At 46.2% G+C, this 26352-nt stretch overlaps 2 protein-coding genes across 2 annotated transcripts in view; both read right to left on the reverse strand.

Annotated features, from left to right (window-relative positions):
• Positions 1–26352, reverse strand: part of CCDC180 (coiled-coil domain containing 180) — a 295490-nt gene that overhangs the window by 206399 nt on the left and 62739 nt on the right. The gene's annotated exons all lie outside the window — the stretch shown is intronic.
• The window catches only part of LOC149521745 (histo-blood group ABO system transferase-like), a 33546-nt gene continuing 15181 nt past the window's right edge, over positions 7988–26352 (reverse strand). Inside the window, exons 3-7 of the mRNA XM_089772921.1 lie at positions 24216–24251; positions 22115–22162; positions 21425–21460; positions 17834–17968; positions 7988–10258 (exon numbers count right to left, since the gene is read on the reverse strand). Coding sequence (XP_089629047.1) covers positions 9571–10258; positions 17834–17968; positions 21425–21460; positions 22115–22162; positions 24216–24251 — 943 coding nt within the window. The 3' untranslated portion in view covers positions 7988–9570. The remainder of the gene's footprint in view (positions 10259–17833; positions 17969–21424; positions 21461–22114; positions 22163–24215; positions 24252–26352) is intronic.

Raw genomic sequence — 26352 nt, forward strand, 5'->3', positions numbered from 1 at the left:
ATGGACAGGCTGTGTAGCGAAGCCCTGTGGGACAATGGCTCTCAATAGGCTATGGACACACCCAAAGAATGGGGTTTGTCACCTGAGGGCAGCCGGCAGGGAACATAGAGATTGGCCTCTGACCAGGTGACTTGCTGCATACAAGAAGAGGCCAGGAAGGAGGTATAAAGAGGCCATGCGGTCGATGCCATTTTATTCTCAGCTCAGCACTTCATCCCAGAGGCAGCATTGCAGGGATTGAAGAGCCCGGAAGACCTGTGAACCCATCCTGATCTTAGGATGTGCAATAAGAACATTTAAACCAGCAGCTGCGACATCTCTGCTAGAGCCTGCATTGAGAACTGGGAGATTCGGTGCATGTAACGTACTGTACTTTAATAACCTTACTCTCAGGCTTTTCTTTCTTGTAATAATAAACCTTTAGATATAGATTCCAAAGGATTGGCCCAGCGTGATTTGTGGGTAAGGTCCAGAGGGTAAATTGACCAGGGATCTGTGGCTGGTTTCTTGGAACCGGACAGAACTTGTTCGGGGTAGGTGGGATTGGGTGCTAGGACCCCCCCACCTGTGTATGAGGCCTGGGGCCATCTGGGGCACGGATATTGCTGGGGTGTCGGAGGGGTTTTGATCATGAGGCTTCAGGCAGGCTGCTGAAGTGCTCTGTGGGACTGGTTTGTGGCCTGTGTGGAGAGGTCACCAGTCGGGGGCTGTAAGGAGCCCCGGATTCGAGCAATTCACCCTGAGCGGACGCCCTCAGCTGTGCCCAGACACGGCCCGGTCTGTCACAGTACTTCCTAAGAAGTCTGTAACTTTCTGGGATATTGATGCCGATGTTAAAGAATTTTGATGTTTGTTTGATGAAACATGCTTCGTTCTGCTGGATCGGCCACCTACTGCCACACTGAATTCCACCAAACAGACAGTACACTTCACTAATGAATCATTTCTTGTTTCATCCACAATTCTGATGAAAGGAAATTCCTTTTTTAAATTCTCGTTGAAATGGCATTTTCTTTTCTCCAACATTTTTAGGGTTAATTGTGTCAACTAAAAAATCACATTGACATTAAATTAAAATGGCTCAAAATAAACAATAACATTTCATAAATATACTCTAAGTGTACTTTTACTTTATATTAAGCCTTTTAACAGGGGTTCAGTTGCAGTATAATGATACTTTAAAAAACAGTGGGATATATTTTTAAGGCAAAGTAGGACAAGAAGGACATTTTTTATCCAAAGAAGGACAAAAGGAAGACATAATTATTGGGGAGCAGGGGCGGATGATAATTTTGCGGGGCCCAGGGCTGTGCTGCGGGGCCCGGGGAGGCACAATTTTGCACATGCGCCTTGGCAGCAGCCGACCGGAAGTAGCATTTCACGCATGTGTCTCGGCAGCAGCCAACTGGAAGTAGCGTGCGTGCACGGGACCTATTGAAGCGCGGGGCCTGGGGCAGCCGCCCCGTTTGCCCTGTCCTATATCCGCCGCTGTTGGGGAGGACAAGCCCCTCAAAAGGAGGACTGTCCTCAAAGGAGGACGTCTGTTCACCTTATCTGTATTGACCTAGACAGTCCAGTATTTCGCCTCCTGTCCGGTAAAAAAATTCACAAAATACCAGACACACCTAAAATGTCCGGTATTTTCTGATTTTTTTTACCCTGTCAGGAGGCAAAAATACCGGACACCTGGAAATCCTACACACACTCAGCAGCCGGGCCCAGGCCCGCTTACTCGGTTCTGCAGGGGAGTTGTCTTCTGGCTCGGAGCAGGAAAACAAGATGGCCACTTTCAAAAAACCTCAAAGGCCTTTCTTAAAGGGGCCATGCTGGTGGTTTTTTGTTTTTTTTTTTTGCTTAATGACTATTGGGTCCTTTTGCTCAACAACTTTTTTCTCAACATAATTTTTTCCCCTATGTTTTTTTTTTAGGAGCGGGGGGGTATTTTTGGTTAAACCATCTGGCAACCCTACAAACAATGATTCCTTCACAATCTTTGTGAGAAAACTAGTGAACAACAGGAGGTCAATATTGTCTAGCAGTATTACCAACATTTCCACTGCTTACTGGACTCTTAGAAAGACAGACAATGGATGTTACCAGACCAGATAGTGATGGACTAGAGAGGTTCAATCTGTATTCCCATTCCACTAATGGGAAAACTGAGGCACAGTGAAAAATGTCAGAATAGGGATTAGCATTCAGAACTGTTTGAGTGTGTGTGTGTGTGTGTGTGTGTGTATCCCCATCCGTAAAAAAGGGGAGAATGGGAAGGAGAGAGGCAGAAAACAGAACAGTGAAGGAATGGGTGGAAAAAGGAAGGAGAAGGAAGTGGGGCTGGGAGAGGACAGAAGACTGACATTTTGGTTTCCATTCACTAGGAATTAATTAAAGGTTTCTAAAAAGTTAGAACAAATCTTTTCATATTTGTCTGCGGTCCTTCTTCAAAATATGATATGCTTTTTAGCTTCTAGGTCCCCAAATCTCTATCCCTACAAGCAATTTGATTTTCCATCTAAGCAATAAGATATTTGGCAATAGTCACTCAGGCCTTCTGACAGGAATTCCAGGCCTTGGGACAGCACAGTTAATGGGCCCCTCTCTCCCTCCCTTGGATGGAGCCACAAGCCTCCCTCTCTCCACCCAGAGAAACCCCAAGTACCATCCCTTGACCAGAAGATCCCCTGGGTGGTTGCAGCCCATCCCCCACTTGCTCCAAGGACCCCTGGGCTAGCTGCAGTCCTGACCCTCATCTGCCCAGAGAAACCTTACACCAGCTGCAGCCGTGCCTCCTCTCCCTTTCCCAGACCCAAGCCACGGTATTTCCTAGGATCATAGAACTGGAAGGGAACTCTAGAAGTCATCAAGTCCAGTCCCCTGCATTCATGGCGGGACCAAGCACCATCTAGACCAGGAGTGGGCAAAATATAGCAGTGGGCCACATCCAGCCCACCAAACACTTGGCTCCATCCCACTACAGCCCAGCAGGACCCTCAGGCAACCTCTCTGCCTGCCATGGCGCCGCACATTGCTGAAATGGTCAGATGCTAGGGCCAGCTTGTGTGTCTCTGAGTAGTCAGAGCCACTTGGGGGGGGAGAGGAGTCTTTGCACTCTGCTCCTGCCCCCCGCTGGAAACTGGTCAATGGGAGCTGCAAGGGCAGTGCTTGTGGGTGCACACAGCATGCAGAGACCCACTGCACCCCCCTCAAGGAGCACACTAAGTAGACACACACATGCTGGTCCCAGTCACTAGCCACTTTACACAGAGTATGGGGATGCAGCTGTCAGGGAAACAGCATGAGAGTCCTGCTGGGTCATCAGAGCCTGCAGCTGGCACCCTGCCTGTGACAGGGTGCTCCGGCCCCGCACTCCGGAGAGCTGGGACAAACTCTCCAGAGATTAGGGGGAGTGTGTGGAGACCGGGCAGGCTGCCATGCGTCCGGTGTTTGCCGACTCGGCCGTGCTGGGAGGTCACGCGCGGCCACAGGCGACTCCCTATGTCACCGTAGGCGCGGCCAGGATGCAGGCGGATGACAGCAGCAGCCAGCTCTGCGGGATGATTAAAAAGCAGGAGGCAGACGCCAAGGGAGGGGAAGCGAGGTGGAATGGGACGGGGGTGAGTAGGGGACCTCCCCCTCGCTGTAGAAGGGGGGAAACAGGGGTCGCAGAGGCAGAGTAGGAAGCGGCCCAGGGCGAGGCAGTGGAACCCGAGAGCAGGTGGTTTTAGGGGCAACTACCCCGTCTGCTGTGCAGGGAGACGCCTTCCCTATCTTAGGGCCCTGTGCCGGGGCTTGGAGAGAGGGTGGGCCCGAGCCCCCCTTCTCCTCCACTGAGTGGAAATTGTAGTGCAGCCAGGGTGATAACCTTGAAGAGCAAGGTCCCCAGCTGGAGGACTGGAGGACTTCCGTCGCGTATGATTTGTGTTGGGGAATACGAGGATGGGGAAAGACGCAGAAACGCCCAATAGTGTCCACACAGGGAGGAACCCGTGAGACGAGTCAATTACTTTACACCCTCCTTTCCAGACCTCAATTCCCTGCCCCACGTCACAACCCACTCCTGTACTCAAACTCCCTCACTGACCCTCTCCTTCTCCTCCAGGTCAGAATTCCCACCCAAATGCTGTCCCAGATGCTACACCTTCTCCACTGATATCTTAGGAAAGTGCAGCCCCTGACCTCTTACCAAATTCTCGGCTCATCCTGCCATTGAAAATTATTCCCTACTCCAGGTTAGACTATTCCCAACAGGTGTTTGTCTAACCTGCTCTGAAAAAATCCTCAATGATGGATATTCCATAATTTCCCTATAATTTTTTTTTAAATTCAGGAAAAAGATTTTATTGTTTTAGGATTATTTTGGGGATAACTTCTTGGTACAAGTGCTGAACGAACCGACCTGAGGCCATGCACAGCTTGACATCTTGCTCACAAACAGGGAGAAACTAGTAGGGGAAGTAGAGGTAGGTGACAACCTGGGAAGCAGTGATCAGGAGAGGGTAGATTTCAGGATCCTGGCCAAAGGAAGAAAGGAGAGTTGCAAAATACACACCCTAGACTTCAGAAAAGGAGACTTTTCCAGGAGAGCTGGCAGTATTTTAAAGGCACAGGAAGAAAACATCTCGATGCACAGCAAGAAAAACAAATATGGTAGGTGACCAGATTGGCTTACTGGAGAAATCATTGGTGAGCATAAACACAACAAGGAAGTTTTCAAGAAGTGGAAACTTGGACAGATGACTGGGAAGGAGTATAAAGCTATTGCTCGAGAATACAGGGGAATTATCTGGGAGGCGAAAGCGCAATTGGAATTGCAGCAAGTAAGGGATGCGAAGGGTAACAAGAAAGATTTCTACAGGCATGTTAGCAATAAGGGTGTGTCTACCCTACATGGCTCCGTGGACGGAGGCATGTAGATTAGGCAGGACGGCAAAGAGAAATGAAGCTGCGAATTAAATAATCACTGCTTCCTTAAAATAAAATTGCTGCCATGCTGTGCCGATCAGCTGATTGTCGGCAGAACGCGGCAGTCTAGACGGGGATCTACCGACCACAGAACCCTTCGTCGGCAGATCCGTTATGCCTCATTTCATATTTCACGAGGCATAAACGATCTGCCGACGAAGGGTTCTGGGATCGGCAGATCCCCATCTAGACTGCCGTGTTCTGCCGACAATCAGCTGATTGGCACAGCGCGGCGGCCATTTTGATTTAAAGGAAGCGGTGATTATTTCAATCCCAGCTTCATTTCCCTTTTTTTGGGTAAACTAATCTACATGGCTCCATCGATGGAGCCATGTAGTTTAGATGTACTCTAAGAGGATGATCAGAGGAAGGGTGGGACCCTTACTGGAGGAGGGAGGTAACCTAGTGACAGATGATGTGGAAAAAGCTGAAATACTCAATGCTTTCTTTGCCTCTGTCTTCATAGACTAATGCACTAGGCCACACAGTATGGGAAGGAGATGGACAGCCCTTGGTGGGGAAAGAACCGTTTAGGAACTATTTAGAAAAGCAAACCATACAGAAATCCTTGGGTCCAGATTTAATGCATCCGAGGGTACTGAGGGAGTTGGCAAATGTCATTGCAGAGTCCTTGGCCATTATATTTGAAAACTCGTAGAGATCAGGAGAGATCCCAGATAATTGGAAAAAGGCAAATGTAGTCGCCATCTTTAAAAAGGGGAAGCAGGACAATCCAGGGAACTGCAGACCAGTCAGCCTTACCTCAGTCCCCGAAAAAATCATGGAAGGGATCCTCAAGGAATCCATTTTGAAGCACTTGGAAGAGGGGAAAGTGATCAGGAATAGTCAACGTGGATTCATAAAGGACAAGTCGTGCCTGCCCAATCTGACTAGCTTCTATGATGAGGTAACGGGCTCTGTGGATATGGAAAAGTCAGTGGATGTGATATACATTGACTTTAGCAAAGCTTTTGATATGTTCTTGCCAGTAAGTTAAGGAAGCATGGATTGGATAAATGTACTGTAAGATGGACAGAAAGCTGGCTAGATTGTTGGGCCCAACGAGTAGTGATCAACGGCTCAATGTAAGGTTGACGGTCAGTTTCTAGCGGAGTACCCCAAGGATCGGTTCTAGGGCTGGGTTTGTTCAATATCTTTATTAATGACCTGGATGAGGGGATGGCTTGCACCCTCAGCAAGTTTGCAGATGACACTAAGCTAGGGGAAGAGGTAGATACACTGGAGGGCAGAGATAGGGTCTAGAGTGACCTAGACAGATTAGAGGATTGGGCCAAAAGAAATCTGATGACGTTCAACAAGGACAAGTTTAGAGTCCTGCATTTGGGACAGAAGAACCTCAAGGATTATTAGAGACTGGGGACCGAATTGCTAAGTAGCAGTTCAGCAGAAAAGGACCCGGGGATTACAGCAGATGAGAAGCTGGATATTAGTCAACAGTGTGCCCTTGTAGCCAAGAGGGCTAATAATAATGGCATATTAGGTTGCATTAGGAGGAGCATTGCCAGCAGATCTAGAGAAGTGATTATTCCCTTTTATTTGGCCACATCTGGAGTATTGTGTCCAGTTCTGGGCCCCCACTATGGAAGGATGTGGACGCGTTGAAGAGGGTCCAGCAGACGTTGACCAAAGTGATTAGGGGACCGGATCACATGACCTATGAGGAGAGACTGAGGGATTTGGGTTTGTTTAGTCTACAGAAGAGAATAGTGAAGGGGGATTTGATAGCAGCCTTCAACTTCCTGAAGGAAGGTTCCAAAGAGGATGGAGAAAGGCTGTTCTCAATAGTGACGGGATGGCAGAACAAGGAGCAATGGTCTCAAGTTACAGTGGGAGAGGGTTAGGTTGGATGTTAGGAAAAACTATTTCCCTAGGAGGGTGGTGAAGCACTGGGGATGGGTTACCTAGAGAGGTGGTGGAGTTTCCATCCCTAGAGGTTTTAAGTCTCGGCTTGACAAAGCCCTGGCTGGTTTAATTTAGTTGGGATTGGTTATGCCTTGGGCACAGGGCTGGACTTGATGACCTCCTGAGGTCTCTTCCAGCTGTATGATTCTATGTCATGTGAGAAAAAGTTATGGAGCTTTACCAATTGTCTGTATATTCCAGGGGTGACCAACCCTTGGCTCACAGGCTTTATGCAGTGCTTTGATTAAAAAATGGCAGCTCCTGATTGTACCACTCAGGCCGGCCGCTCTGAGCCACGTTCCAGCACATACTCGCAGCCTGCCATTCTGCTCACAGTGTCCCCCCTGCGCATGGCTTCCCAGCCAGCGTGTGCTCATGGACCACCTCTCTGCTCCCAGCCCCGCCGTCCCATGCGCATGGCGTCCCAGCCAATGTGTGTTCAAGTCCAGCCACTCAGTGTACGCACCCCAGCACCAGACATGCGTGGCGGTAGGAGTGGCGGCGGCTTAGGTTAGAGTGGGGGGGGAGGTTTGGATTGGAGTGGGGGGAGTGCCTGGCTCTGGGCTAAGGGAGGGGACAGGAGGATTGGGTTAGGGGGTGAGGGAGTAGGGGTCAGCTCCAGCTGCTCAGGAAGCGCGCAGCTGTCGTGGGGAGTGAGGAGCAGGGTGTGTGCTTCCTGAGCAGTGGGAGCTGGCGCAGTCCTGGGACTCCTCCTCCCCCCCACAGGCAGGCAGCGGGGGAAGGAAGTTGCTGGCGTGTCACAAACTTAGCTGTTCAGGAAACGCGCCGGCTGTTTCGGGGAGGGGGGGAATCGGCGCACGTGTTTACTGAGACCCCACACCTTGCGTGCAGCTGTAGGATCCCCACGTACTGGCCCCAGTTGTCCCTGTCCCCTCCCCCGGCTAGATCCCCTCATGAGTCCCTGCCCAAGCACCCTGTCCCCTGCTCCCACCAGCACAGTTGGAGCTTGGGGGGTTTTGAAGGAGTAATTTTTTTAGCATCTCACTTGTGTGGCCCCAATTAACTTTTGTGAGGGTCAGTGAACCCTGACTCAAAACAGGTTCCCCGCCCCTCTCATAATTAAAGACAACACTGAAACATGTTGTGCTTGACATAATATTTTATTTAAAAATGAAGCCTGGCCAACAAGCCCCCAAATGGGGTCAAGCCTGTATCTGGCCGCAAAATCATAACACTCCCGCACACACACCCAGATCCCAAACCTGAGCCTATCATAGACTGGAACCCCCTGCTCTGAGCCCCTCACACACTCCAACCCAAACTCCTCCACCCTCACATTCACAAGCCTGCACCTTGCTCAGCTCCCCAACCCTCCATCTGACCCCAACACTTTCCAGCCTGGAGCCCCCTCCTTGAGCCAGAATCCCCTTCTCTACTTTCTCCTGCACCTAAATTCCCTCCCAGAGTTGCACCTCTGAACCCCTTCCCACACCCAAATTCCTCATTTCCACCCCAGAGCCCGCACCTCCTGTTTCAATCCAGTGAGAATGGCTCTTGTCTGAAAATTCCTGTAATTTTATTTTTATCACTATATTTTGTGCACTATATATATCTCCATAACTTAAATGAATTGCATGCATCTCTTTTCCTGGGGTACATGGTTTTAAAGGGTGCCCTTGGTGCGGCTTTTTTTTTTTTTGCTCAACAACTTTCCCCGCGGAGAACCAGCACCTAAATAGATAGATATATAAAAATAAATATGTAATACGTGGCTTTTTGTGCTCTATCGACCGCTATTTTGGATCTTCATCTCTAATGGATTGGCCACCCTGGTATATTCTCATCAACCAAGGAAATCTGCAATATCAGTTAGGTTAGTTTGAACTAAGATGGTGGTGGGCAATCTGTGGCCCATCAGGTTAATCTGATTCTAGGCCACGACATATTTTGCTAGCACTGACTTTGTGCAACACCCCTATAGCATTCAGTGGCTGCCCTTCTCTGTTCCAGGCCAATGGGAGCTGTGATGTGTGGTGCCTGCAAATGATTGAGGGGGAAATCTCGCTCCCCTGGGGTACAGAGCCCCCAGAAGGGTCCGAGGCCGGAGGTCAAATCAGTGAGGCAGGAGAGAAACCTAGAAGAGAAAACTTTATGATGCATGCATGCAGGCTGTCACTTCCAAGAGTGAAGCAGCAGCCCTGACAGACAGATTCAGGGAATCTTTATACAGTAAGTTCAGACAGCTCAGTTGTGGATTGTTTTTCTTTAACATATCAAAGTCTCAGCAGAAGCACTCTGAGACTTCTGTTCACCCCAGGAGTGCTAGAAGTAAGTTTTTACAGTACACAAAGCCACATGAGAACTTGAGTGGAGGAGTCTACAAGGCAAACTGTGACAAAGATAAGGGTTTACATGACAAATTGTGACAGACTAGGAGTATCCATGAAGTTGAGATAGGCATTGTAAGGGTCTTGATTAGAGTTAATTTGATTTCTCTCTGTTACAGGGAGAGAGGCCTGGAAAACTTTTTAACCCTTACAGCAGTTTTCTTTTAGAGAGTTTTGATTTCCGCACAGTCCCCCCTTTGACACAATTGGAGTTATTTGATTTTCCCCACATGATCAACATCAGCAAAATGTCTCGCTGACAGCAATCAGATAACTTTGGGCCACATGTGGCCTGCATGTTGCCCACCACTGCACTAAGACGAGTCAGAGAAGAATTTCATTTATTTCTGATTGCAGCATGGTTCTTTGGTACAGCAAGAAACCTTCTTTTCCTAAGGATCTTTGGCCTACCTAGATTGTCATCCCACAGATATTCTGGGGAAAGTATTTTAGTTGGTTTGTGGTAAACAAAATACTTGTTTAAGTGACTCTCTTCTTGCCATATTGCCTCAATTCCATTGTCTTTGTCCACCATGATGGCTTCATGGCATTTCTTGGTCAGCTTGTAAATCTCATTTACTGTTCCTCCAAAAAATGCTGCCATATAGTAGAAGTCACCCTCATCGTAGGGCACATGAGCTTGAGAAACAGGTCGACGTTCATAGGTGAAAGACTGACGCTCTGAAGCGTAGAATCCTGGGTGTAGTGTGCCAAACAAGTTGCTCAGGATTTCTACTCCAACGTGGTCATTAAACCTCATGTCTACATCAACACACACAAGGTAGTCGACCTCATTAATGAACTGCTTCTGGGAGAAGTGGTTGAGCATTTCCATGCGTCGCATAGATATTTCTTGCCACCTCGGGTAGTTTTGGACTTGCAGAACTACTACGTTCCTTCCTTCTTTGAGCTCAACTTTAGGAACTTCTTGTGGTCTGTCTGTGAAAATGTAGTAGTTCACCTTATATCCAACCATAAAGTACGTCTCTGCACTTTCTAAAAATTTCTGAAGGAACACGACATACCTACCAAAAAAAAGAAGAAGAAGAAATTACTAGAAATAAAAGGCATGGTTGGAGAAGACTGGAAGAATGGGCAGAGCTGGACAGAATCATGAAGATGAGGATGAAAATTCTGAACTTAGTGTGGAAAAAGATAAGAGATAGTGAAAGGACCGACAGGGCTGGTTTCGTGGCTGGACTCACTAGAAGGATCTAGAATTTAGCTGCTATTATTTAGGGAGGGAAAGATGAACCAATTAAAAGCATTTGCTGATGATCAAAGCTGTGTAAATGTCAGTAGTTTTCTCCTATGTAAAAATACAATGAATATAAGATTTCTATTAAGAAGTAACAAATCACTGTGACGCCACCTAACAGGCTTTGTTGCAAGCAGGAACTGATAATGCTCATGCACATCAAAAATAACGTTTATATTTTAATCAGAAACAATGCTTCAAAAATATGAGTTTTGAGTTTCCTGGTTAGGATTACTTCCTTCCAAATCCTGGTGATTATCAACCTTCATGTCGTGAGCTACATTCAGCTCATCAGGACATTTTATATGACTCTGATGGAGTCTGTGTTGCACGAGCGAGTGAGGTTTTAGATACTGTGCTGATTACATGAGTGCTCGGCCCATGAATACATATGGAAGTGCGGAGAAATGCACAGACACCATGGCGCTCTATCCTTCCCCACAGCCAGGAAGGGAGTCTACCTGGGAAAAGTGAAGACTGAAATGTACCCTGTCTGTATCTGAACCAGGTGTTACAAGAGCTCCTTGCCATGTAGCCAGTAATGAGCCAAGACCTCTGGCTGTGATTTGACATCAGTGGCTGGAAAACAGCCAGGGCACTAGGACCACTAGCACTCAGGAGCCTTATCTGCTGTTATATTGGAGAGAGCCAGCAAAGGAACCTCTAAAACATATCCATCAAAACCCATCAAGGGCCAGGTGAGGCACCACTAACTTCCAGAATTCAACTCACACCCAATAGGAGAGAGGGAGCTTTACAGTTACACTGCAAATATCCAAGCTCCCTTCATTTGACTATGAGAGAGATGAACATTAGAGTTGTACACTGTAGCTCTTAAAAATTAACATCAACCTCATTCGTTGCCCCTTTTGAACTAGTAGTAGTGAATGAGAAATATCTGCCTGGTCTTTGTTCTTGTTTGGTTCATCTTTATACAGTAAACAGATATACAGCAGAGTGAAGACTGGAATTGTTCATTCACGGTCATTTCCAATTCATTTACTAGCCACATGCAGTTTGGACGCCAGAAGACCTTTCTGCAACATATTTAGCCTTACTTAAAAATGCTTAGCTTTGAATCAGAAATCAGTTTCTTCAAGTAAGCCCATTTCTCATTATAAAAAAACGTAAAGGTGCACCAGGAAACATTTAGCAACCCTCCCTATAAAACAAAGGGTACAAATATGCTACTTATACCCAAGATATTATTGGGAAGAGATTCTAATTAAAAGATAAAACCCCAAGCAATGTAACACCCCTATATATGATGCTGGCACAATCGTTTATAACTACCCCAGAATCAATATCAAAGTCCTGATTGCATGAAATCAAGTCTATTGAATGTAGTGCCCCCTCTCCACCCGGTTACCTTCTTTAATGCCAATCTGCTTACGGGTTTTGATGGACAGGTCTGGATTCTTCTGGATCCCGCCACCCACTCAGCAGGGTGTATCCTCTTTATTTTTTCCTGTGAATTTATTTGGCGGTGCCTCCACCCACCTCACTCCTTCCTGGCAGGGTCACCAGGGCAGCTTGGGAGGAAAATTCTAACTACAAGATAATCTCCACTTACTTGCCAGATAGCTGGAGACTTCCAAGAAATAACACAAACACATACAATATATTCAACACAATAATTATATTAAACAGGAGACAAATATAACTTAACAGGGTAAAACACTATTTTTAAGTTCCCTGGTGCCCACGGTGCTAATACCTGTGACTTTCCCCAGTCATGTGACTTGATGTAGCAAATATAAGATGAGTGTCCTGTTGGTACACGTACTTTGTTGGGGCCCTTGATGACCTATGACTACAAAATTCTTCACTTCAGTGGTTTAGCAGGATGGCTGACTAGGTTCAGTACAGCCCAAAGGACTAACAAGGGGGATAAGGTGGTAAATCCCTGCACAGGTTTAATATGCAGCAGGTTATAAAATCCCGAAACCCTTACTCCCTGGCTTGAGGACACAGTTCAGTAAGTAGGGGGGGGGGTCCCCAAAACAAATTCCCTGACTGACTAACTAAAAGATGGTGCACTCACAAACTCCATGAATGATCCTCAGGTTCAGAGATGACTCTGGACTCCTCAGTCACTGCAGAGGGCTGATCTCTGCTAGCAGGGATCCTGTCCAGGCTGGAATCAGGCTGCTTCGGTCCCAGGATTTCCTCTCACCACAAAGGGGTGCAGGGCTCAAGGTGCAGATTACACAACTGTACTAAAATCCAAACTGTAGTCTCCTAGCCCAGACACACAGCAGGAAGCAGCCCTGAACTAGCAGACAGAGCAGAGCTGACCATGTGGTGACTGGTCTCACAGAGGGAGCTGGAGGGCTAATTCAGCCTGGCTGAGGAAGTTTCCTAGCAAACTCTACAAACTGGGAATCAGGAGTGGCGAAGAAAGAGCCCAGCTAAGGGATTTTGCTTTCAGGTCCCTAGAGGCCAATTCTCTGGAGCAACCCTGCATGCAGGCCTGGGGCTTACCAGCTCCCCAAGCAGCCAGTCCTGCCCTTGCCTTGGCTGGCTCCAGACTTACTCAAAAAAATGGCTTCTCCCCTCTCCTGAACTCCCTGGCTACGTCTACACTGCAGGCTTCTTGCACAAGAACTGTTTTGTGCCAGAGTTCTTGTGCAAAAGGTCTTCTACAAGAGTGCATCCACACTGCCATGTGCTTTTGTGGAAAAGATGTGCTCATGTTGCCTGTCTACACTGCCTTCTTGTGGAAGAGTTTTTGCACAAGAGGGCTTATTCCTCGTGGAGAGAGGAATAATGCTTCCTGAAGAAGTCCTGTTTGCCAACGCTGTACTGTAAATTTACTTGCGCAAGGACGCACATGCAGGCTGTGTCTACATTGGCATCCTTTCCCGGAAAAGGGATGCTAATGAGACAAATCGGAATTGCAAATGCCGCGGGGGATTGAAAATCAGGAATAAGGGATCTTCCGGAAAAGGCTTTATTTTCCGAAAGAGCCCGTCTAGACTGGCGCTTTTCTCCGGCAAAGCCCCGAGCCAGAAAAAAGCGGCAGCCATATTCATGCAAATGCCGCGGGGGATATTTAAATCCCCCGCGGCATTTGCAATTCCGAAGTGTCTCATTAGCATCCCTTTTCCGGAAAAGGGTGCCAATGTAGACACAGCCTGATAGTTGAGTAGTGCGAGTCACTACCCTCAATAGAGTTGTCATAGGATCACGGTTGTCCGGTCTGGCTGGCGGGGCGTCTGCCTTAACTCGCCAGCCCGCAGGCTCCCTTTGCCCGCCCTGGGCTGCTTCCTCTCCCCACCTGGGTTTGACCTCGTGGAATAAGGTGTAACAGTTAACTCGAACTAAAGACTTAGTTCGAGTTAACGTTTAACTGCCGCGTGTAGCCGAGGGCAGTTAGTTTGGACTAAGGGGATTTAAAAATGGCGCCCGGACGGGAGGATGCAAATGAAGCCCGGGATATTTAAATCCCGCGCTTCATTTGCAACTTCGAATGCCTGCATTAGCTTCACTAGTTCGTAGTGTAGACATACGCTAAGAGCTTAGAAAAAGCTGAGGGAGTGGCGGAAGTTGGCCGGCAATAGAGCTTGTTAAATGCTGGCTGAACCTGAGCTCCATGCCTGGGGCCTTACCAAATTCACAGCCATGAAAAATATGCCTCGGACCATGAAATTTGGTCTCGTTCCAGGAAATCTGATCTTTTGTGATCTTTTACCCTATCCTATACAGATGTCAGTGGGGAGATGGGTGTTTCTCAAATTGGAGGCCCTAGCCCAAAAAGTGGTTGCAAGTGGGTTGGCAGGTTATTTTAGGGGTGTGACAGGTTCAGCCACAAAGATACCTTTGAGACTGCCACTTGGGGTACGTTGAGACTACATCCCTCTGTCGGCAGAGGGATGTAAATGAGGCACTTTGAAAGTGCAAATGAAGCAGGGATTTAAATATCCCATGCTTCATTTGCATAATCACATCATGGCGCTTTTTTGAATAAGCGCCATTTCAAAACTAAAACCGCAGTCTAGATGCGGTTCTTTGAAAAACAGCAGGCTTTTTCAAAAGATCCTGTACGCCTCATTTTTTGATGATGGGGGTTTGGAGGTGCTAGCCCAAAAAGTAGTTGCAAGTGGGTTGGCAGGTTATTTTAGGGGTGTGATAGGTTCAGCCACAGAGATACCTTTGAGACTGCCACTTAGGGTACTTCGAGACTACATCCCTCTGTCGGCAGAGGGATGTAAATGAGGCACTTTGAAAGTGCAAATGAAGCGGGGATTTAAGTATCATTAAATGTCATTTAAATATTTAAATAGCATTTAAATATAATTAAATATCATTTTTTGAGGAGTACAGGATCTTTTGAAAAAGACTGCCATTTTGGAAAAAAAAACGCGTCTAGACCGCGGTTCTAGTTACAAAATGGCGCTTATTCGAAAGAGTGCCATGATGCAATTATGCAAATGAAGCATGGGATATTTAAATCCCTGCTTCATTTGCACTTTCGAAGTGCCTCATTTACATCCCTGTGCCGGCAGAGGGATGTAGTCTAGACACAGTGTTAATGTGCTGAAATACCACTGCACCCACCTACCTGCTTTCTGGTGCGCCTCTCCACCATGTCCTGCTGATCCAGACCCTCTGGTCTTCTCTAGAAGTGGCACAGAGTTGAGGACCCAGCCCACAGCAGAGTAAAACAAACACTCAGCTCAGCTCTGGGAAGGCTCAGTCAAATGGGCTAGACATGGCATTCTGGTGCACATCCCCAGTGCGATCAGAATCCCAGCTAAATACACTTTACTCTGTATTGGGTTTTACACAGAGCAAGCTCATAAAATGCTCTCCCCCTTTATCAATTAAAGAGAGCTATGCATAGTTGTTTCCCACCCAAGTAACAATTATTTACACACGATTGATTAATATAAAAAAGTGATTTTCTCAAGTATAAAAGTAGGAGTTAAGCAATTGCGAGTAATACCAGACAGATCAAAATAAGTTACTGTACGAAGTGAAGTAAAACAAAACACACCTGCTAAACCCAGAAGAGCCAACAGACTTGCTGGGTCCCTATGAAAGTGGGGAGGGAGCAGGGCCCTGGGTGGAAGGGGCAGAGCAAGGGTAGCCAGCCCTTAACACTGCAGTTGTCCCCTTTGCCCTCTCTGTTGGTGGGCCTGGCTAAGCCTAATAAACTAAGAAATGTGTTACATACAATACTTTACCCTAATTGTAGTTCTAGTCGTCCTTTTCCACAGGCTGGATGGCCTCCCAGACTAGGTTTGATGCTTTCCCTTATTTAGTCTTAGATGTTTCTAGCAATCATCTTGGGTGGTAAGCAGGAGTGTCCTTGTGTCTGGGAGCAGCCCCTGTTGTATGGTTTGCCACCTTTGGGAAGACTATACCAAGAGGGATAAGGGATCTTTCGGAAAGATCCGTGCCAAAAAAAAGCGGCAGCCATGTTTATGCTAATGAAGCGGGGGAGATTTAAATCCCCACTTCATTAGCAATTGCAATACGTCTAATTTACAAAAAAGGGATGCAATCTAGACGTAGCCATTCAGTGTAAATGTTCCCATCTTTCTGCACCCAGTACCCTCACCCTCTATCAGATTAAGTTCTCCCTCCACTCCTCTCTCTCCTGTTCCCTCTTCTTGGATATAAATTTAGCGGATGAGGGGGTGGCAGAATGCAGGAACATGACAGAGACACTGCCTGGGGCATGCACTGTTTACAAAAGAGCGTGTGGTGAGTTCTGTGCAATTGAAAGGTGTTGGAGCATTCTGGTCTCTCTGCAGGACAGAGAGGCAGCATGAAGCAGTGTCAGCTGGTGGGCTGAGCCTTGTGTGTTCTCTTGACCTGCCACACTGGCTTGCTGGTGTCACTTGACCTCTGTCTCAGCTATCCCTTCTGTGGCAAGGACTAATTGCACAAAGGAAACTACAGACCAGTAGCTTAACTTCTGTGCCAAAAAAGATAATGAAGCAAATAATATAGGAATTCATCTGCAAAGATCTGGAAGATAATAAGCTGATAGGTAACAGCCAGCATGGATTTGTAAAGAACAACTCATGTCAAACCAATCCGATAGCTTTCTTTGATAGGATAACAGGTCTTGTGGATAAATGGGAAGCAGTGGACTTCGTATACCTAGACCAGTGGTCTCCAACCTTTTAACACCCAAGATCACTTTTTAAATGTCAGGGCAAGCCAAGATCTACCCCACTCCTTCCCCAAAGCTCCACCTCTTCCTTGAGGCCCAGCCCTCTCCATTCCCCTCATCTCCATCACTTGCTGTCCCCAGCCCTTACTCACTCTCACTGGGTTGAGGAAGGAGGTGCGGGCTCTGGGGTGGGAATGAGGGATTTGGGTGTGGGAAGGGGTGAGAGGTTCAAGCTCTGGGAGGGAATTTGGGTGCAGGAGGTGGTGGAGAAGGGGATTCTGGCTCAGAGAGGGGGCTCCAGGCTGGGGAGTGTTGGCATCTGGTGGAGGGTTGGGTGCTGAGCAAGGTGCAGGCTTGTGGATGTGGGGGTGCAGGTATTTGGGATGGGGTGTATGAGGAACTTAGGGCAGTGTGTGGATGTTTTAGGAGTGTTGTGGCAGAAGACTTGGGGATGTGGAGGTGCAGGAGTTTGGGGATGTGAGGGGCTCAGGACAGGTGCTTAGGTGTATGATGGGCTCAGGGTTGGAGTCTGTGGGGGTGCAGGAGTGTTATGATGCTGCAGCCAGATGGGGGCTTCGACATAATTGGGGGCTAGTTGGCCAGGCTTCATTTTTAAATAAAACATTATGTCCAACACAACATGTTTCAGAATTATCTTTATTTGCGGGAGGCAAAGGGAACCTGTTTTGGGTCAGGGGTCACTGGCCCAGAGAAAAATCAGTCGGGACCACACAAGTGAGATGCAAGAAAGAACCCCTCCAAAACCCCCTAAACCTCACTGATGTGGCCCCAACAGAGACATCTCACTCCCCTGGCACTCTAGCCCCATGTGGAAGGAGGGTAGGTAAGACTGAGGATCAAGGCCTCAGGCCAGACTTTTCTGGGGTTCAAGGGTTAATGGAATTTGTGGGCCCTTCTACATTCTGAGGAGGGGCCAAAAATGAGGGACCCAGTGTGCTGGACAAGGTGCAGAATCTGGGTGGAAAATAGAATATAGGAGCAAGCGGGGGTAAGTGTCTGGCCAGGAGGGAGGGGGCAGGTGCGGAGTACTGGTGGGTGTCTTACAGCAAAACTCCTGCTAGGAAGGGTGAGATGAGCAAGGGATACACCATCACTACACACACAAACACAGACAAAACAGGTTCCCATGCCTCTTAGTGATTATCCTTCACCTTTCGTAACTAACATACAGTTCTGTGAATAAGCCACACTCACTTTTTGATCGCAAACACTGTCAGTCCTACAGTGATATTCCTTTGTCGGAACTGCTCATTCAGGATCTCGATGTTGTAGGACCCATCCCAAACTATTGGGGCAAACCATGGAGTCATCATAAGGACGTCATTTCTCCTGTGGAAGAGGAAGTTTTCTTTAGAATCACACTGTAGAAGTAAGAAACACAGAGACAGTTGCCTTCCCTACATTTAGAAAGACACTACCAGATCCATGTGTCAAAGTTCAGAAATAACTAATAGGTGTATAGAAATACACAAGTCCATGAACTCACATGGCATTGTGCAATAAGGCTATTTAATGTTACAAATTACTGGAATCTTTCTGGATTAACCCTTTAAGATTTAGTAATAATGTAAGAAACTATCAGCTAACTAATGGTGCACTGCACTGGCATCTATCCGTCACGCATAAGGTTTGTAAGCAAATAAAACATCCTGGGTTGTACTTTGTTTAAAGATCCAAGTGTTTCTGAGATTTTGTATGAATACATGAACACAGAGATAATCCAGGGAATTACAGACCAGTCATCTTAACTTCTGTACCCAGAAAGATAATGGATGAAATAATTAAGCAATCAATTTGCAAACATCTAGAACAGTGGTTCCCAATCTTTTCCGTATCATGCCCCCTTTTTGATTTATGAGAAACCCTCACACTGCCCCCCCCAAGCCGAGCAAAACTTGTTGTGCATTAAAAAAAAAAAGAAACTGACGAGGGCAGAAAAAAAATAGCAGCAAAACTTGGGTGGGGGGAGGATTGATGGGGGGCTGGGTCACTCACGCCCCCCTGGAATTTCTTCATGTCCCCCCAGGGGGGCATACCCCCCAGTTTGGGAACCCATGATCTAGAAGATAACAAGGTGATAAGTAACAGTCAGCATAGATTTGTCAAGAACAAATAGTGTCAAACCTAACTGATAGCTTTCTTTGACAGGGTAACAGGTCTTGTGGATTGGGGGGTGGAGGGAGGAGGGGAACAGTAGATATGGTTTATCTTGTCTTTAGTAAAGGCTTTTGATACTGTCTCACATGACCTTCTCATTAATCAATTAGGGAAATACAAGCTAGATCAGTGGTCTCCAACCTTTTAAAGCACAAGATCACTTTTTTAATTTAAGTGTAAGCCAAGGTCTACTTCAAACTCAAATACCCTTGCGCCACCTCCTTTGTGCCCTTTGGAAGGCCCTACTCCCTGCTCACTCCATCCTGCCTCCCTTCCCCATCCTCCCTCACTTTCATCAGGTAGGAGCAGTGGGTTGGGGTGCAGGCTCTGGTCTTGGATTACAGGATTTGGAGTTTGAGAGGGGCTGTGAGCTGAGTTTAGGGCAGGCAGTTGGGGCGCTAGAAGGGTTTCTAGGTGCAGGCTATCGGTATTTGGATACACGGATGCTCAAGGCGAGGATGATGATGACAGAGTACACTAATAAAAGTTATGGATGATACCAAGTTGGGAGAGGTTGCAAGTGCTTTGGAGAATAAGATTAAAATTCGAACTGGAGAAATGGTCTGAAATAAATAGGATGAAATTCAGTACAGACAAATGCAAAGCACTCCACTTAGGAAGAATCAGTTGGGAAATGACTGCCTAGGAAGGAGTACTGCACAAAGGAATCGATGGGTTAAAGTGAACCACAAACTAAATATGTGTAATACTGTTGCAAAAAAATTGAACATAATTCTGGGATATATTAGCAGGAGTATTGTAAGCAAGTCACGAGAAGTAATTTTTCTTCTCTACTCCACATGGATTAGGCCTCAACTAGAGGCATCGTTTCCAGATCTCAGTGCCACATTTCAGAAAAGTTGTGAACAAACTGAAATAAGTTTAGAGAAGAATGTCAAAAGTTACTAAAGGTCTAGAAAACATTTCCTATGAGGGAAGAGTGAAAAAAGTTAGGTTGTTTATTATGGAAGAGAAGACAGAGAGGACATTATAAACATTTTCAAGTACTTAAACGGTTGTTTCAATGAGGAAGGAGAAAAATTGTTGTTCTTAACCGCTGAAGATAAATAAGAAGCAAGGGAATTTTAGATTGGACATTAGGAAAACTTCCTGTCAGGTGGTTAAACTCTGGAATAAATTGCCTAGGAAGGGTTTGGAATCTCTATCATTGGAGAGTTTTATGAGTAGGTTAGAGAAACACCTGTCAGGAATGGTCTAGTTAATATTTAGTCTACACTGGCAAATTACGGGGCAGTAAATCAGTTTCCAGGGCTATAACTCCTAAAGTGTCCACACTGGCAAGGTACTTAATGTGCACTAATTCCACAGTTGTTGTACTCTAGGTAAATCACCTCTACAAGAGGCATAGAGCTTTCTGCGCTGTAACTACAGCACTGGGATGCCAGTGTAAACACTTCAGTTGTTTTCTGCATAGTTACAGGCCTTTGGATATGTCCCATAATCCTTCAAGTGGCCACTCTGCTCATTATTTTGAACTTGTCTCTCTGCCCTGCAGGCACATGCATATCCCCTTTCAAAGCTCTGGTTCTGACACCCTGCTGATCTGCTCCAGGACAAGAGCAAGCCATTCAGTGGAATGCTCGTGCTGCTGTACAAAAAGACAGGTGTGTGTGTGTGTGTGTGTGTGTGTGTGTGTGTGTGTGTGTGTGTGATAGAGAGGGAGAGACAGATTACTGTGTAGCTGTCTAAACTTACAAAGCAGCATGCTGATGTCCCCCAAAACACAGTCTCTCCCCTCCAACACATACCCACACTCTCCCCGTCCCCTACATTTCTACTGAAAAGCAGCTGTCAGTGTAATAGGTTGACCATAGAGCAATGGGATTGGGAAAACTGCATCACATGACACTGCCTGCCCCATGCGGCATTGCAAACTCTTTCTAAAGCACTCTGTGTCTAGTTACACGGTGGGATAGCTGCCACAATGCACTGCTCTCTGGGACATTGCAAGAGCTGCTAATTTGGATGCACTCCACCATCACAAGGAACACAGTGCGGACACACAACAGCAGTATCCCTGCATCACTCTGTGAGCAGAACTGTAACAGCCAGTGCTGTAAATCTGCCAGTGTAGACATACCCTGAGTCCTGCCACACGTGCAGAGGATTGGACTAGAGGCACTGGCGCTGACTCCATCGGTGCTCAGGGGCTGGAACTTTATAGACAGTCAAGCTCCTTCCTCCCACCAGTGACTTTTGCCCATTGGCGGACCTTCTGACCAACTCCTCCCCCTCCCTCTTGGCACCCCCCCGCTCCCACAAACAGCTGTTTTTCAGCATTCAGGATACTCCGGGAGGGAGGGAGAGGAGCAGGGACACAGCACACTGAGAGGAAGAGATGGGGCAGAGCTGGGACAGGAGCGGAGCAGAGGAAGAAGAGGTGGGGCTGTACTGGGAGTATGGAGAAATGGGTAAAGTGGGGAAGGGGTGGAGGAGAGATTGAGCACCCCCAGCTAAAAAGAAAGTCAGCACCTATGTCTCAAGGTCCCTTTCAGGCCTTTGATTCCAAGTTCAGAAACTTCCTTAAAAATTTTGGTTTCACTTTAGTCTTTTAACTTCAGTTGTATCTTGGATGAAACAAAAACACTTATTTTCAGTTTTACTTACGGTGGCTTTAGAACCTGTGGCTTTGCGTAAATCATTCTAAAGAGAAAACAGGAAAAAATTATTTCAAATTAAGGAACGATTTTCATAGCTGTTAAAAAAATCCATCTGGAGTTTCCAAGATAAAAGATTTCCCCCACTCAGGACCCACACTCAGGATTCTTCAGGAAAGGGTTTTAACTTGAATTTAGCTTGAGTTTAAATCCTGGTTGAAGTCACAAATGAACATGAGTTTAATGGTCTCTAATATTGGTTCTGATCACAAAACCGCTACATCGTGTGTCTTCATTGACAATCTATGCTTAAGAGAGGCTCAGAGGGACATAGCAAAAGTCAGGAATGATGTGCATTAGAAAAGCAGTGTGAGCATGCAGGATTGGAGAAGAAAAGTTTTGCAGGTGGGGAATGGGGCACGTTGATAGAGCAGTGGGTGTGGCTCAGAGTTTGAATAGTAGAGATGCAGGCTGGTAACATTCATAGAGGGAAATCCATGATATCACTGCTGAGAAGTAGGTAATATCCAAGCTTATCTAATCTCAGTGCCATCAGGCTTTCCTGACAATTCATAATACACAAATTCAATGCTAAGCCATAGAACTGGAGTTCCACAAGCATAGATGGTCATCCATCAGGATCCCCAGAGCTCTTCTGAAAGCAGATCAAATGCTTAAAAGAAACTAAATAAAGTTCTACCTTGGTAACTCAATTTCCAGTAAGTTCTCCAGGAGGTAGGTATGGTTGCTATGGAGGAGGAGCAATGGAAGTTTGGTTTACAAAAAGACATCATGAAATAGAAAATAAGTAGTCCAAGAAATCATTGAGTTATTTCATGTTTACCAGCGTCTAAATATAAAAGAAATTAACAAAAATATTCTGCTGAATTATCTTTGTTTATTGAATGTCAGTGAGATCATTGGTTTGTTTTTTCATTGAAAGAAAACATCAGACATTTAGTTTACCAAAAATATAGAATTATTAGAGCATAATTTGTCTAAAAGTAATACAAGTCCAAGGAAAATACATCTGCAAACCTACATATGAATACTCCTTATTCACATAAGTACAAGTTGAACCTATTTAGTCCAGCACCCTGTGGGCCTGACCAGTGCCAAACCAGAGACTTTGCCAAACCACGGGAAGTCAATATTTTATATCAGCACTACCAACACGTCCTCTGCTTAATGGGCTGTTAAAAGACATTTAGGGGTAAATTAGAGCTAAATAAAAGTACAAAATCCTGAGAGCCAGGACTGGTGGCTGTAAAAAAACTTTATAGGACCAGGGGAAACTTGACCACGCCCATAAGAAGTGGACGTCCAGCTACCTAAAATCATTCCGGACCACAGATGATACTGGACTGGAGAGTGCTGGACTAGAGAGATTCAACCTGTCGTCCCACTGAAGCAAACTGTATTATCACATCAGTAAAGGCCAGTCGAGTTAGCAAGTGTTTTCAGGATTATGTCACAGAAATTAAATGGAATTAACAAAAGGCCCCAACTTAGCAGATCTGTTTTGTGGATGTCATCCAGGTGCGGGTTATTTGGGCTACAGGAAGAAAGCATTTAACATTTAGGGTGTGTCTAGACTACTACTAGACCAGAACATGGCGGTTTTGTCGACGGCGGTAAACCTCAATCTACGAGGAATAACGCCTTTTGAAAAAAGGCATCTTTTGAAAAAAGGCGCTATTGCATGAAAACAGGGCTTTTTCGAAAGAGAGCGTCTAGACTCTTTCGAAAAAGCGAGCCACTTTTTTGAAAAATCTTCTTGTTGTCTAGACGCTATTTTTCAAAAGAGGCTTTTTCCAAAGATACTTTTGAAAAAGCCTCTTTTGAGAGAGGCTTGCAGTCTAGATGTAGCCTTAGTGTTGGGTTGTTTTGTTGTTGTTGTTGTTTTAAGCACAGTATAGAACAAAATAGGCAGTCACCATTAATGTCAAGATTAACACCATTCAAACATTTAACAGAAGGGAACAAAAGATTCCACCTTGGTTGTTTTATTTCTTGTGCCTCATTTAAGCCATGGGAGAGAAAGTGATGGAAATTTTATTAATTAAGTTTGTATGGCTAGAGGCAGGCATGGAGGGGTGGGGGATGGGCATTAGGCTCTTTCCCCAAGCCAGCACATGGTACCACCTGTGGAAGCAGGGAAAGGAAAAGGGGGATTTGTGTGCAGCTATTTTAGGGTTGTTAGCAATTTAGCAAGAGACAGGCTAACCCTGAGGCCTAACAATGCGCGGGAGAGAATTGTAAGAGATGCTTCACTCTAAAAGATGAGGATGGAATGCTGACTCCAGCAGGAACCCTGAGATAAGGTAGCATCTGAAGGGAATTGTGTTAGCAGAGAGATAACTGTTAGTTGTTGATGTATGTAATGGGAAGGTATATATACTTGTCTTCTACTCCCCCCTCCCCGCAGTGCCTCTTGCCCACTGGTGGGCCTGCTAACCAACTCCTCCTCCCACACACAGTATCTGTCACCCCTCACAAACAGCTGTTCTTCAGCATTTGGGATGCTCTGGAAGGCAGGGGCAGGAGCAGAGACACAGCTGGTCACAGGAGGAGGCAGGGGACTTGGGTGGAATGGACATGGTGGCAGGGGCAGAGCAGGGGCAAAAAGGGGGAGGGAGTCAAGTACCCCCAGCTAAAGGGAAAGTCAGCGCTTATGTCTTAAGGTCCCAGTCAGGCCTATGGTTCTAAATTCAGAAACTTCTTTTTGCATTTTGACTTTAGTCTATTAACTTTAGTTACAACTTGCAGGTAACAAAACGCCTATTTTTAATTTTACTTACGGTGGCCTGAGAATCTGTGGCTTTGAGTAAATCTTTCTAAAAGGAAAACAGGAAAACAAAAATTATTTCAAGTTAAGGAACAATTTTCATAGCTCTTCAAAAAGCCTTTGACAGTTTACAGATAGAGATTCCCACCACTCACTGATTCCCACCAATCAGTGGGAGTAACCCAAACCAGCGAATATGCCATTACAGAGACTCCATTCAGTAATCCTCACTTGATCTACACAAATGATACATGCATACAAATGGGATAATCTTATTCAGTAGATTACAACCTTTCGAAGGATATATTATGTGAGGCATCTTGCATAAAGCTAATAGCATTTATGACATTCATTCCATAATCATGTTCAGAAAGCTTATGGAAAGCCCTTTCACTGCCGCCTTGTTATCTGAAGACCTCACTCAGAGCTGAAATCAGTTGTGGGAGGACTGATTCTGTTCTGTCTGCTAAGAGATAAAAATCACTGTCAGCTGAAACTAGGTGAGATGGGGCAGCGTTTCTGCCCAGCCAGCAAAGAGATGAAAGTTACTAAGAGACTGATGTGTAGAGGTCACAGCAGAGAGGCAGGTGGTAGCAGAAGGCGACTGACAGTTGGCTGGTAAACAAGTGGCTGGGTGGCTAGCAGAGAGGGGCGGTGAGCGAGTGTCCGAGCAACAGAACAAATAAGATGCCTCTTTACACCCTATTCCACCCAGAAAGTGAACTCTATAGCTGCACCTCTGAACTTTAGCTCTGCACTGGCCAAGCAATGCTGACCAGCAACTGTGAGTGGGGTGCAGAGAGGGTCAGGCATGTGAAAGGGTTTGGGTGGCTGGACCTAAGAACCTGAGAGGAAAAGGACACTCCTCAGCCTACTTGGGGATGGCTCTTTTGCTCATGGTTTATGTTTATGAACCTTCTTAATTTGGTATTTTCTGAAATTAAGGCCAAGTGACTCCCTTTCTTCTATTAAAAGTCTCTTTCCCACACTCGGACTCTGTGCTTGCGAGTGGAGAAGGATTGACTCTCTGTAGTGCCTGGCTGTGGTGTGTGAATTTTACAGGTTACAAGGTGGGGGCCTGAGCCAGTTTTGTGTTGTATTGATGGAAAGGAAACCCTCTATTCTGCACCCAGCCCTGGTTGCTGCTGGCTCCATCTGGCAGAACGGTTACACTAACATGAGTTGTGATGGTGTGTCAAGATCTTTGCAAAGTACGGCTCCAAAGGATCGGCATGACAACAGGTGCAACTCAGCTCTTCATCTGTGGCTGCTGGTGTCATTAGAAGGTTAGTAGATGATGTGGACACAGGAAAGGGCCTTGCAGAGCCAGATTCAGAATTAGGTACAGGTCTTAGGAGAAATGCTCAGCAAGCATAGCTCCACTGAAGGCAGTGAGCGCACTGATTATACCACCTGCGGACCTGCTCTCTCCATGTATCTAATTCAGAAAAAGGTAATCACTAGATCCGTGCTGTCACTCTCCACCTTCCTCTGAGGAGTCACTGCTAGTTTAAATTGAGTTTTCATTTGAAATGTGGCAGCAGACCCCAAATAAGTTTTGAGAGCATAAGAACAGCCATACTGCGTCAGACCAAAATTCATCTAGCCCGGTATCCTGTCTTCCCACAGTGGCCAATGCCAGATGCTCCAGAGGGAGTGAATAGAACAGGTAATCATCAAGCGATCCCACTTCTGTCATCCATTCCCAGCTTCTGGCAAACAGAGGCTAGGAACACCATTTCTACCCATCTTGGCAAATAAGTATTGATGGACCTAACCTCCATGAATTTAGCCACGTCATTTTTGGACCCTGTTAAAGTCCTGGTTTTCGCAACATCCTCTGGCAAGGGGTTCCACAGGTAGACTGTGCGCTGCATGAAGAAAAACTTCCTTTTGTTTGTTTTAATCCTGCTACCTATTAATTTCATTTGGTGACTCCTAGTTCTTATGTTATGGGAACAAGTAAATAACTTTTCCTTATTCATTTTCTCCATACCTGTCCTCCTCTGTCATATTCCCCCCTCAGTGTCCTCTCTTCTTAGATGAAAAGTCCCTGTCTTTTAATCTTTGTTTAAAAAATGAAGAAGTGCCAGTACTCACCCCTCTGAGGGATTTTGTGGAGGAAGAAAAAAAAGTCGGCCACCTCCTGG

The sequence above is a fragment of the Pelodiscus sinensis genome, chromosome 23, assembly GCF_052426305.1.
Source record: "Pelodiscus sinensis isolate ZL-2025 chromosome 23, ASM5242630v1, whole genome shotgun sequence".
NCBI classification, from domain to species: Eukaryota; Metazoa; Chordata; order Testudines; family Trionychidae; genus Pelodiscus; species Pelodiscus sinensis.